This window comes from Danio aesculapii, chromosome 2 (assembly GCF_903798145.1).
Source record: "Danio aesculapii chromosome 2, fDanAes4.1, whole genome shotgun sequence".
In the NCBI taxonomy this organism is placed as follows: Eukaryota; Metazoa; Chordata; class Actinopteri; order Cypriniformes; family Danionidae; genus Danio; species Danio aesculapii.
The window spans coordinates 38,500,697-38,514,865 of NC_079436.1; the positions used below are offsets into that span (position 1 = coordinate 38,500,697).

General features: G+C 37.0%; 1 protein-coding gene across 1 annotated transcript in view; it reads left to right on the forward strand.

The window, feature by feature from the left end:
* The window catches only part of carmil3 (capping protein regulator and myosin 1 linker 3), a 131,992-nt gene that overhangs the window by 971 nt on the left and 116,852 nt on the right, over nucleotides 1–14,169 (forward strand). Inside the window, exon 2 of the mRNA XM_056469324.1 lies at nucleotides 3,476–3,570. Within this exon, the coding sequence (XP_056325299.1) occupies nucleotides 3,476–3,570 (95 nt within the window). The remainder of the gene's footprint in view (nucleotides 1–3,475; nucleotides 3,571–14,169) is intronic.

Sequence of the window (14,169 nt, forward strand, 5' to 3'; positions counted from 1 at the left end):
GATTCATGAAATCAGTCAATGGCGAATGGTACTTTAAGAGTCAAAAAATGATACAGATGAAACAATATTAATGCTCGTTGCTCAAGACGATGTGTAGAAGTATTAATGGTACAGTAGGTCTGCCTATAAAGCTAAAATTTGTATCTACTTTTTATTTTTTGGGGCAACTATAGGTCTAAAATTTACTTATTTGTTTTTTCCCCAAACTTTGTTGTTGCTGTCTTTAGAAATAAAGCGTATGAATTACCGTGGAATTTACTTTAATATGTCTGTGCCTGGAGGCAAATAATAGCATGGTTGTCATTTTATGCACCCTGCTGCTCAAATTTCAGTGGGATGAGGCAATTCTTTGTGTAAAGTTTGTATTTTTGTAAGTATTTTATGTTGTTTTTTTAAATGACTCAGTTGATGTTTATTTCATTATTTTGTCATTTGCTGTGTTTTTGACAATGTTTGAGTGGGTGACACTTCATTTCATTAATGGCCCCTGATGTGAATTATTTAATGAATATTGAGCAATCAGGGGCTTTTTATTCTACCCCTGTGTTATTTTCAGCACTCTTTGCATTAACCCATTAACTGCCCCACTACCACAAAAAAAAAAAAAAAAAGGGATTGCCTTTAACTCCTAATGTTGCTAGTTAACACACACAATGTATTTAAAAAAAATAATTACATAATTTCTAAAATGTTAACCTCTACCAAATGGTTGATATGTTGGTTTATAGTAAAAGTACCGAAATGAATACACATACTATTAAAAATATAAAAAAATTTTTGAAGTGTAAAACATGATCAAAATAGAACATTTTTGAGCACTAAATCATCTTTATTTTTTAAGTATGCCATAAAATATTTCAGATTCTCATTTAAAATAGTTTCTTGTTTTTTTAACAATAAAACCAAAATCAAGTGTAGCAGTAATACAGAATTATATAAATACTTTTGAATACCAACAATGTGTGTAAACTATGTTTGTCTTGATACCATTAATTCATGTTACGATATTATACCAGCTGAAGTATCGTTATACCAAGTAGTATTGCGATTCTGTAATTCATAACTCAAATCCATGAAATAAAGGAAAATGTCAGAAATACTATATTTTATTTGTTATAATAGGCCTACTTGAATTAATAATTCCTTTGTTATTGAAAAAGGTATTTGCCCGTCACTTCACGTAAAATGTATTCGCACCAACAAAAAATACATTAAAATAAAGATACAAATTATACCAAATTTTTCCAACAAACTTAGGCTATATGAAGTGGTCAAAAGTTGTTTCAATGTTTCCTGTTGCTATATTGGGTTTTTCATCTAATGTTTTTTTTTTTCTTTCAGTCTTGTCAGGTAAGAATCCAAAGTAATCCAAAGGGTTGTAGCTACTAAGGCATATTGACAGGAGCAGAAATGAATGGATTCAGATTTGAATTGAAACATCAGAAAATATGCAATAGGCTACCATAAAAGGTGTGAAAATGGAGACCTATTACCTTATAGATTATACCATTTTGCTTATGGACACATAATGTTAAATATATTCAATTCAATTCAATTCACCTTTATTTGTATAGCGCTTTTACAATGTAGATTGTGTCAAAGCAGCTTCACATAAAAGGTCATAGTAAATTGGAACAGTGTAGTTCAGTTTTTAGTGTTTAAGTTCAGTTCAGTATAGCTCAGTTCAGTGTGGTTTAATAATCACTACTGAGAGTCCAAATACTGAAGAGCAAATCCAACGATGCGCAGCTCTACAGATTCCGAACCATGCAAGCCAGTGGCGACAGCGGAGAGGAAAAAAAAACCTTCACTAATTGGCGAAAGTGAAGAAAAAAAACCTTGAGAGAAACCAGACTCAGTTGGGCACGACCAAAAACATTATATGTAAACTGTGACCCAATAAGCCTGAATATTAACAATAAAATAAACAAGTGGCATCGACAATGCATTGACAATGTAAGAAACAGAAATAAAAAACCTTTGTGGGACAGAGTACACTTAGGTCTTTACTGCAAAATAAACCCCCGCCAAAGTGATCTAGTTGCCAATTCAAAGCTCTTTTCTCATGTCTGCCTCCTATATAACCTTATATTGGATGTGGACTATTGATTTGAGCTGAAATTACTGAATTATGTGAGAGACATGAAACTGTATAGGACCAATAGTTCTAAGTCATTTTACAATAAATATCTGAGCACAGAATGATGTGAGTAACCAAACAGATTATAGCATTGGGATGACGCGGTGGCTCAGTGGTTAGCACTGTCACCTCACAGCAAGAAGGTCGCTGGTTCAATCCCTTCGAGTTTGTCTGTTCTCCTCGTGTTTGCAGGGGTTCCCCAAAGACATGTGTCAATTGAGTGAATTGAATGAACTAAATTGTATGTGTGTGTGTGAATGAGAGTGAATGGATTTTTCCCAGTACTGGGTTGCAGCTGGAAGGGCATCCGCTGTGTAAAACATATGCTGGATAAGTCGATGGTTCATTCCGCTGTGGTGACTCCTGATAAATAAAGCGACTAAATCAAAGAAAATGAAAGAATGAATGATTTATAGCATTAGAGAATGGCAACAAGCTAAAATAATGAGTCAAAGAGGCTCATGAAGAGGTATATGAAGATGAAAAACAACACTAAATGTGATGGTAATTGTTAGCAAGGGATTAGAAATGGAAATTGGGGCGAAATAGATCACCCACAACACACAATATGAAGACAGTGATTGAAGACGTACTGTGCTGCTAGAACACAGCAGTCTTTGCATTCCCCTAATAAAAAGGGGAGCAGCGTCTCAAACGTCTGCTTACACACACACAAACACATACACGTCTTGCATCTGATTTAAATCTCAATGTTACTCCCATTAGTTTTTTTCCTCTTTTCATCTTCGCTTTCGTTCTCTTTTTGTCCACATTTACATATCCCTACCCCATTTACCCATTTATTTTTCCCCCTGTGACTCGATGTAATGGAAACATGTGCTCTAGTTTGGCCCTTCGCTGTTCTTAGTGTCAGTCAGAAAGCCCAGGATTGCGTGATTGGGTCTTACACAGATTAAAGTTGATTGCGAGTGCATTAACTGTTTGTCTCACGCTGATCCTTCCTTCCCTCCCTCTCCCTCTTTTCTCTGTTATTCCTCATTCTGGCTTTCCCTTTCCTTCAGAGTCTCTCCTCCTGGCAAAAGTGTAAAATGCATTTTGCTGGAATTTGATCACACATGCGTGCAAAGATAAAACAGTTTAATGTTTCTGTTTTATCCTCTGCCTGAAGGACATCTCGAGGAGCTTTTTATTCCTCCGTTGCTTTGGATATGTATAGTTTGCTTGCAGAAAGACCACCTACACACATGGACAAGGTGTAAAAATAAAGAATAGTGTAATCCACTCATTTTCCAATCGTGTGTATGCAGTGGAAATATGTCTGAGATTGATAGAGTGCTTCTCTGGCCGTTAATGCATCGCCTTTCTATTTTGCAGAGAGCATCAGACGAGTTATTGACAAGACATCAATCAAGTTAGTGAGAGCTATCAAAGCAGAGAACAAGAGTGGCAAATCAGAAGATCGTATTCTGGTAAGGCTCTACGTTTAAATTCCCTGTCCATGTCCTTAAAGGGACAGTTCATGCAAATCAAGGTCATTTATGCTCATGTTGTTCCAAATCTTTGAAGTTTGAAGTTCCTCTGAAGACTTTAAAGGTATTCACACCTGCCTTGTTTGCTTCCATTGAAATGAACGGGTTCATTTTCACCTTTGTTGAGGATACTTTGGGTCGGTGTAAATACAGCAATTGCACTATCCCAGCAGGCATAGGACATCAAGATGACGTCAGATTGACGTTGTTCCTCAACATCGTGCATTTTGTTTGGAAATGAAAATCAGGTTGATGTCAGAATCCAACATCAGGCCATGTCCAACATCAGACAGACATTGCATTTTGGTTACTTCCCAACACAACCTAAAAACAACAAGTGAAGTTTCACAAACTAATTTCGAGAGGAGCACGTGATATGATTGAGCACGCCTGGCTTCTCATCTGTAATCAGTAATAATCAGAGTGACCCAAGCTTACTATAAATGGATCATTTTCTCCCTACTGCTCTATCTTTGTTTTGTAAGATTTCCCCCTTCCACCCAATCTCCTTGTTTTCCTCTGTTTTCTAAGGGGGGCTCTCAAGACCTACCTGTTCTCGGATCCCCTTATATGCTTATTGAATGGGCGGGAGCCATGGGCTCAAGTATCTCAGGGTTCTCTCCCGGGACAGCATGCCAAACCTGCTATTAACGCTAAGCATATCTAAGTGGGAACTCTTGAAAATATGAACGTCTAATTATGTTATAGCTTGACGTTGTGTGACGTCTATCATACGTTGGATTTTGGTTGTCATACCTGATGAATAAATGTCAATATGACAAGATGTTGGCTCGATGTTTTAGGGACTTTCCAACACAACCTAAAATTAACCAAATGTCAATGTCAAAAAAAAAAACATTGTCCTTAGACGCTGGTGACATAAACCTAACCTAATAATAACTTCTTATAACGATGTGTGTCTGCTAGGATGGTACGCACCAAACATGCCTCTTAGGCTGGGTCTCGGTCTGCTTGCAAGTGAACTCTGGTACAGTTTGTTTTACTAAGAGTAAGGTGTGAATGTGGTCTGACCTCGATCTAACACATTTTCAGAAAGCCTTGCACCTTTTGAGTTTTCAGGAAACTGTAGTTGAGTTGTGCACCTATGGTGTCTGCCTTTGCTAACCATCAGCCGTGATCTAACAAACTCCACTAGCACTGATACAAGTTTTATTTATGGTTAAATGAAAAAGGCATTGCAGTGTTTGACTGTTCTGGTTTTGTCTGAGGTAACTAGTCTGGCATTATTACTAAAATCATTCTGGCTACGTTTACATTGTGTGGTTTACTGCTCCAATCTGATTTTTTCTCTGATCTGATTTTTTTGCATAGCTCTTCACATTGTTATTTTAAATGTGGCTGATATCAGATTTCCAATTCAATTTCAATTCAATTCATGTTTATTTATATAGTGCTTTTACAATGTAGATTGTGTCAAAGCAGCCTAATATAGAAGTTATAGTAGATTAAAACTGTCAGTCCAGTTTTCAGAGTTGAAGTTCAGTTTAGTTCAGTTCAGTGTGGATTAAATTTCACTGCTGAAAGTCCAAACACTGAAGGGCAAATCCATCAATAAGCAGCTCCACAAGTCCCAAACCAAGCAAGCCAGTGGTGACATTGGTAAGGAACAAACTTCACCAATTGATGAAAGTGAAGGAATAAAAAAACATAAGTGTGAACAGATCATAGTCTTGAACTGACTCGCATGCGCAAACGTACAGCTATATACAACTGTAAAATGTCTGATTATGTAACTGCATGATTTGAATGAAGCATGTTTTACTAGTAGGCTTATTGATGTGTATTTTACAGTGTCTGAAACCTTAAAATAAGTGTTTTTCATTGAAAACACATATAATTTGTCATATGACACGCGCGGTGCACGTCTCTCTGACAACCAGGGAATTTATTAAAAGTTAAATGAGCAGCCGCAGTGGACAGAAGTGTGACTGTGAAGGCTGGCCCCTGCCGGGTTCATCAGTCCTCATAATACTATAATCATAATATTGTTTGCAGAGTCAGATAAATTTCTATTAATTCATTTTAGTTCATCATAAACAACATAGACCATAGGTTTCAAATGCAATTCCTGGAGGGCTGCAGCTCTGTACAGTTATGCTCCAACCCTAATCAAACACAGCTGATCCAAATATCAAATCAAGGTGTTTAAGACTGCTAGACACTACTAGATCAGCTGTGTTGGATTAGGGTTGGAGCAAAACTGTGCAGAGCTGCAGCCCTCCAAGAATTGAGTTTGAGACCTGTGACAGATTGTCCAGTCAAAAACTAATCAAAATGAAACTGAAACTTTAACTGTTAACATGAATTGTTTAGTTAATGTATTATTATTTACGTGAAATATTTAATGTATGCAGTATTTTATTCTTTTTATATATGGAATTTTATCATGGTGGTATAAATGTTCATTAAATCTAACTGAGCGGTGTATTCTATGGTTAACGGTTAATGATTAGTTAATGAGCAGCTGTTGGAGTTCTAAAAAATCTGCAAAATGAACAACCTTTAACAATTGATCAGCCACCTGTTTGTAGTAAGAGCCACAATGATGCATGTCAAAAACCGTATAAAAATGACATGAATTCCAGCATAACCATTCACACTGCAGACGCATTGCATTCAGATCTGTATCAGATTTAATACCACATGTGAAAGTGACACAAATAAGAATTGAAAAGATCAGATTCCTTGCAGTTTGGGCTGTTCATACTGTCATGATCGGATCTGAGTCACATGTGCGTAAAGAAATCAGATTTGGGCCACATTTGCCTGCAGTGTAAGCCTACAGTCGCCTCTGTTTAGTCTAGATCAAAGTAAGTGAACTAACAGACTTCCTGGTGGGAATACACCCTCACTTTCTAAAGTGACACCAGGTGAAGTATTTAATTCACTAAAAATATGATCACTCCAAAAAGGAACCATGACAACTGAATCTATCTAGAGGAACTTTCTCGCAATAGTTCTAGAACTATTGGTGGAAGTGCTCACTCTTTGACATATTCACACAACAGGAACTGATATTGATTTATGGAATGCCGTTTGAGGAAATTAAATTACCTCCTACTTTAGAGCAAGATCTAAACTGGTACAATAAGACATACAGCAATTTGTATATTTGTAATTGCAGTGCATCTTATATGTATGTCTACATTCCATATTCATCATGAAGTATGCAGCTTTGATCATAGCATCCTCCATGCTGTCATTGTTGACTTTGTCAAAAGCAGCTCTTAATGTTGCTGTTGGCTGGCTTGCATCCCTTCCGAGTTGCTAGTGACAATGCGAGTGCATCCATGAAAAAGGTTGAAACAGTATTCGGGAAATCAGACCTACCCTGTTCAAAAGCCTCCATAGAAATTGAAAAAAACTGATTCTTTTCACTCTCCATGATTCAGGTCTTCAAAAACAGATTGAAATGTAAACCAGTTTTTGAAAATGAGGTCAATTGACTGATGAAGTTCCCCTGAAATTAGCTGCTAATCTCTGTGACTGGATCAAAGTCAGCGAGTCAAGAAATGAATTACTTTGATTCATGAATGGATCGTTCAGGCCATTCAGCTGTAAACTAAATCATCCTGATGCTTATTGATGCTTTAAAGCTTGAGAAACACCCTCTACAAAAAATATAGATAGTCATGCACACTGTAAAAAGCGATTTGTGTTGGGACAACATGAAGGAATTAAGTTAACCTATTAGTTTTCACAAATTTAAGTGAATTGAACATAAAACCTTTAAGTTGTCCCCAAAAACACTCAATAATTGTGTTGTTTCAGCTCATTTTAAATAAGTTGTTTGAACAAACAACAAACATCACTTTTTTGAGTGAAGGTTTGAAGCAACATAAGAGTAAATGAATAATATCGCAATTCAAATATTTGTTGAGGGTCAACTAGTCCTTTAAAAGCCATCAGCATTGGGTAAATGTGTGCATCCACTCGGCTCCTTTATTTTGTGCTTCTATTATGCAGCAGTAACAGAAACAATGAGCCTAAGACTTTAACCTTTCCTCCTCTGTAATGGGGTGTGCAGTGTTTACTGCCTGCTGGTTGGGTTGTTTTTGCCAAGTCCATTTGGAGAATGGGCAATGGAATCAATGATAAAAGCAATGTACGTGTGATGGTGTGCACACACAAACAGAAATCGTTTGGAGACCAGACCCCCACTGAGCTATGAGCATTACTGTGGCCATTGAGTTTCGCTGGTCTGAGGGACTGACCGATTCTGGGAGGAGAGTGTGTGAGATGAAGGATGGTGAGAGCAGAGGTGGCATACGAATGCCTGTGTGTGTGTGTGTGTGTGTGTGTGTGTGTGTGTGTGTGTGTGTGTGTGTGTGTGTGTGATAGTCACTTCAAGACCACTGAAAGCAGCTGGAGTCTCAAAATGCCATGGTTTCGAGCCACAAAAGCTAAATTAATCATCCAGATCGGTTTCAAAGACACACACAAACACACACACAGAGTGAAAGAGGTGACCCGAGGTGATGAATCAAACTCATTTCCTGCTGAGTGTCAATGCACTGATGTTGACACACACCCTGAGAGATCGTACTTTCTACTTAAAGGGGTAGTTCACCAAAAATAACAAAAGTTATTTCAAGTCCTCCACGTCTTGTGGAAATTTTCATCTTCTGTGGAACCAGGGCTGGAGGAGTGAAACGTACTGTATGTAAAATGGCAAAATGTAATGTAATGTAAAAATGTAATGTGAATTCTATAGCGCATTTATTGTGTATAGCCATACACCCAAAGCGCTTCACAATCTTAAGGGGAGGTCACTTCACACTACCATCAGTGTGCAGTATCCACTTGGATGATGCGACGGCAGCCACAGGACAATGGCGCCAGTGTGCTCACCACACACTAGCTATAGGTGGAGTGGAGAGACAGTGATAGAGCCAATCCAGTGGAATTGGACAAAAAAATGGACATTCAGTGGACAAAAATGGTTATTGTCTCGTGACACTCAGTTATGAATGCATCATTTATTAATAATAAAAAAGATTTATTAGTATTCAATTTTAAAATTTGGCACTCTCCCAATGGTTTGTTTAGCAGAATGCCCTGGCTGCTGTTTTCTTTTTATCAAAAATTAAATCAGAAGCATGAGCTTATTGATTTGTAGCAACAGCCCAAATGTTTGTGCTTTTATTAATCTGCCATGTTTATTCCAAAACCTCGAGAGACTTTGTGAGATTTGCTGTGTTCACATTCTGGACTCTAGTTATATATTTTTTCTTTTAAAGGTCCCATGAAATTAAAATGAAGTTTTTCAGATGTTAGTATCAGTATTGTTAGTTTTTAAGAAATCTGTAAACCAGTGTGCTCCAAAAACAGTGACAAAATTAGCATTTAGAAGATATAAAGGCTGATACAAACATGTAAAGCTTGCAGTTTGTCTGCCTAAATGGATCAATGGTTTTATTCATGTCACCTCAGACTTCAGTCTCTCATCAAATTATGACCAATCAAATGCTCTCTATCTGACTAGCCCCGTCCCTTCCAAGACGCTTCTCATTTGATGCATTGGCATATTCATTCATTCATTTGATGCACTGGGAGATCGATGATAAAACAAAACGCTATTGGCTGTTTTCAGGGGAGGAGCAACACTATGTCCCACCCTCTCTTTGTGTTTTGGTTGCGATTATATCAAACATTAAATAAAAATGCATATTTTAAAGCACTTCACGGGACTTTTTTTCTTAACCACAGCAGGTTAACTATGTTTATATATTATAACTTTAACTGTTATTAGGTTAATTAATTAAAGTTATTAGTAACTAATAAAGTTATGGCAACTAACAACCTTAACTTTTCCCAATTTGATTGTAATGTAATAATGTGCAACTTTTGTAAAGTTGCTTTGAAACAATAATTACTGTAAAAAAGCGCTAAACAAATACACTTGAATTGAATTGAATAGTTGAAAATCTGTTGGTGTTTGATATCTTGTCTTTATCACATTGTGGTACACCACACACTATAGGAGAAAAGCAAACCAATTTTGTGGTCTCTGACATTTTGAAAATCTTATGAGATTTAAAAAGTCTTTTAGTTTGTACCCAGGACTTTTCATTCTACTCATGTCAAGATGTTGAATCTCAAGAACTGTCATAACAATAATAAGTAAACCTACTGTATAAAAGCAGCACTATTTCCAGAATGCTTCCTCGCCACTGACAGATTTTCTCTAATTGACTGTAGTTTTCCGTCAATCCATGTTTTCTTTGGGGAAATGTCAAACCCACAAAGACAAATATGGCTGCATTCGAAATCGCACACTTGCCTTCTATATAGTGGGTGAAAAAGAATGTGACACATTATAACAGCATATGACTACACTCAACAAATTACTTTTGCTGCTTCTTCAAACTACTTATTTAAAATGAATTGAAACAACCATTTGTTTGAATTTTTTGGGACAACTTAATTGTTTTGCCTTCAGTCTACTAAAATTAGTAAAAAAAGATTAAGTTAACTTAATTGAGGGGACTGCACAGGGGTTCAGTGGTTAGTACTGTTGCCTAACAGCAAGAAAGTTGCTGATTCAATTCCCGGTGTTTTCAACTTGTTGGTGTGGGTTTCCTCCGGGTGCTCCGGTTTCCCCCACAGCCCAAAGACATACGATATAGATTAATTGGGTAAACAAAATTGGCTCTAGTAGTGTATGAGTGTATGTATACCAGTACTGGGTTGCGTAAAAAAATGCCAGAATATTCAATTCAATTCAATTCACCTTTATTTGTATAGCGCTTATACAATGTAGATTGTGTCAAAGCAGCTTCACATAAAAGGTCACAGTAAATAGGAACAGTGTAGTTCAGTTTGTAGTGTTTAAGTTCAGTTCAGTTTAGCTCAGTTCAGTGTGGTTTAATAATCACTACTGAGAGTCCAAATATTGAAGGGCAAATCCAACGATGCGCAGCTCTACAGATCCCGAACCATGCAAGCCAGTGGCGACAGCGGAGAGGGAAAAAAAAACTTCACTAAAGGCGGAAGTGAAGAAAAAAAACCTTGAGAGAAACCAGGCTCAGTTGGGCACGATCATTTTAATTTCTCCGCTGGCCAAACGTCTTGTGCAGAGCTGCAGTCTCAGTGGCGGAGGCTGGAAGCTGGCCTCAGTGAAGACTCGTCTGTCTCTGGAGCGTCACAGGAATCAGTCTCATGTTCTCCACTCTTCCATGACCATCACAGTAGCTGCTCAGGATTCGGCCAGCTCCAGGATATGGAAACCTTGGGATCATCTCGTCGTTGGTCTTGGATCGAATCAGTGACTCTGCATAGTCTGAGGGCCTCGGGAAGAGTATCCCCAGGTGGAAATGGAGAATAAAGAAAATAATTAGCGTAGCTGATGTTCACAGTGTATATAAGCAAGATGCATAACCTGTGTGGAAGCCCCCTAAGTGGTGCACTAAGTGTATGCTTTACTGAACAGATAGGTCTTTAATCTAGTTTTGAATTGGGAGAGTGTGTCTGAGCCTCGGACGTTATCAGGAAGGCTATTCCAGAGTTTAGGAGCTATAAATGAGAAGGCTCGACCTCCTTTACTCGACTTTGCTATTCTAGGTACTACCAGAAGCCCTGAGTTTTCAGACCGTAAAGAGCGAGTTGGATAGTAGGCAGTTCATTCCACTGAGGTTGAAGGATAATGCATAAATGAATAACTTAATTTATTTGTGTTGGGACAATATGAAGGGTTTATGTGGAAGCCAGCATTTCATACAGTGTGTGCAAGCGTTGGCAGTGTTGATGTCCATGTATTCAATCTACGGTTTTGACTATCATTCTTAATTTAATTTAGACACTGACAGCTTTTTTATCAGCTTTTTGTTTAAATTCTTACTTATATCACTTTCCCACTTTTTAGTATTAATTAAAAAAGGAATGCATTAAGCTAATATTTCTCTCTTTTTGCTTCATTTTGTTTTGCTCTTGCAACTGTAGCTTTTGATTAAGATCAGTTTTAATTTGACACATTTTCTTCTCCTTTTTTCTCTTATGATCCATGCTTCTTTCATTGATTTTATGTAATTTTTATGTGCTATATAAGTAAATTTAGACTTTCTTTCTTTCTTTTTTATTTATGGAGTGGACACTCTGTGGCATAATGTTTTACAATTGAATGAGGTTGAGCACCCTCATGGGCAATCATTGAACAAGTCACCATTATCTAAAAGACTTGGGGATCTGCAAAGGAGAATTTTGCATGGTGCTGTTGCAGTTAATGCTTTTGTTTCAATTTTAAATCATTGGACACGTCTACCCTTTCTGCTCGCAGAGAGAAAGTGTTTTTCATACATTTACACAATGTTTCATACTTGAGCCTTCGTTTACTGTTTTACAAAATGATTTTGTGTCTTTTGGAGAAACCTTTTCCACTTTTACTTTTTCCACGTGTTTTTTTAAAGCTATGAATGATCTTCCTCTTTATGATTTGATGTGGTCTTGCAGCGGCGCTCTGTGTAAGGTTTATGAAAATGAGTTGATTTTTGATCCCAAAAATTTTTGCTCCTTTTTTGTGAGTCGATTGTTTACATATTGTATTAACATTTTTGTAATAAAGTTTTGTGAAAATCAATTTCTTTCTTTCTTACTTTCTTCTTCCCTTCTTCCTTCCTTCCTTCCTTCCTTCCTTCCTTTCTTTCTTTTTCTTTCTTTCTTTCTTTTTCTTTCTATCTTTCTTCCTTTCTTTCTTTCTTCCTTTCTTTCCTTTCTTCTTTCCTTCCTTCCTTCCTTCCTTCCTTCCTTCCTTCCTTCCTTCCTTCCTTCCTTCCTTCCTTTCTTCCTTCCTTTCTTTATTAAATTAGTTAATGATTCATTTATAAATATGTTCAGAAAAAACATTGTAAATGTCAACTTTTTAATTTTTTGTAAGGATAAGCTAAAATGTAAACGTAACGCCTGGCTCTCACTCCAAAGAGTTCAATTTTAGAGAATTTTGTTTCCTATGGTCTGAGAGTCCTTCAGATACCTTTTGGCTAATTCCAGGCGGGCAGTGGTTTCCATCTGGCCACTCTACCATACAGGCCTGCTTGGTGGATTGCTGCACAGATGGTTGTCCTTCTGTAAGGTTCTACTCTCTCCACAGAAGATTGCTGGAGCTTAGACAGAGTGACCATCGGGTTATTGATCACCTCCATGACAAAGGCTCTTCTCTCATGATCACTCAACTTTGATAGCCGGCCAGCTAGGAAGAGTCCAGGTGGTTCCAAACATCTTCCACTTATGGATGATGGAGGCCACTGTGCTCATTGGAACTTTCAGAGCAGCAGAAATTTTTCTGTAATCTTCCCCAGACTTGTGCCTCGAGACAATCCTGTCTTGGAGGTCTACAGACAATTCCTTTGTCTTCATGCTTGGTTTGTGCTTTGACATGCACTGTCAACCCTGGGACCTTATATAGACAGTTGCCTTTTCAGATCATGTCCAATCATCTGAATTTACCACAGGTGAACTCCAATTTAGCTGCTGAAACATCTCAAGAATGATCAGTGGAAACAGAATGTACCTGAGCTCAATTTAGAGCTTCACAGCAAAGGCTGTGAATACTTATGTACATGTGATTTTTCAGGTTTTTTATCTTTAATAAATTTGCAACAATTCAAAAAAATCTTTTTTCACATTGTCAATATGGGGTATTGTGTGTAGAATTTTGAGGAAATAAATTAATTCATTCTATTTTGGAATAAGGCTGTAACATAAAAAAATTTGGAAAAAGAGAAGCGCTATCAATACTATATGGATGCACTGAATAGTACCAGAAAGAAAATAAAAATTAAGGGAATGTTAGTCACAACTAATTTTTTCTTTTTTTGTGAGTCGATTGTTTAAATATTGTATTAATATTTTTCTTTCTTTCTTTCTTTCTTTCTTTCTTCTTTCTTTCTTTCTTTCTTTCTTTCTTTCTTTCTTTCTTTCTTTCTTTCTTTCTTTCTTTCTTCTTTCTTTCTTTCTTTCTTTCTTCTTTCTTTCTTTCTTCTTTCTTTCCTTCTTCCTTTCTTTCCTTCCTTCCTTCTTCCTTCTTCCTTCCTTTCCTTTCTTCTTCTTTCTTTCTTTCTTTCTTTCTTCTTTCTTTCTTTCTTTCTTTCTTTCTTTTCTTTCTTTCTTTCTTTCTTTCTTTCTTTCTTTCTTTCTTTCTTTCTTTCTTTCTTTCTTTCTTTCTTTCTTTCTTTCTTTCTTTCTTTCTACTCAACATGAAAAAAACCTGACACGACTTCAACTCTCTACATCTGTTTTTATGACTATATAATAGCCGTATTTTTATTTTAGACGAATTGTCTTTAACCTCATCCATCCTGTCAGTCTGCCTTTGTTTCTCTTCCTCTTTCTGACTCTGTCCATTTATATTAGCATCTTCTTCACCCTCCCCCTCTCCTCTCTATCTCAGACAGCACTTCTTTTTTCTTTTTCTGTCATCGTTCTGTTCTTCACATTACATGCTTTACTCGGGCCTGCTTTTCTGTTCTGTCAGATTGATGTCAAGTGTATATTCAGTAGCTTAATGTGCTTATGATTGTGGAT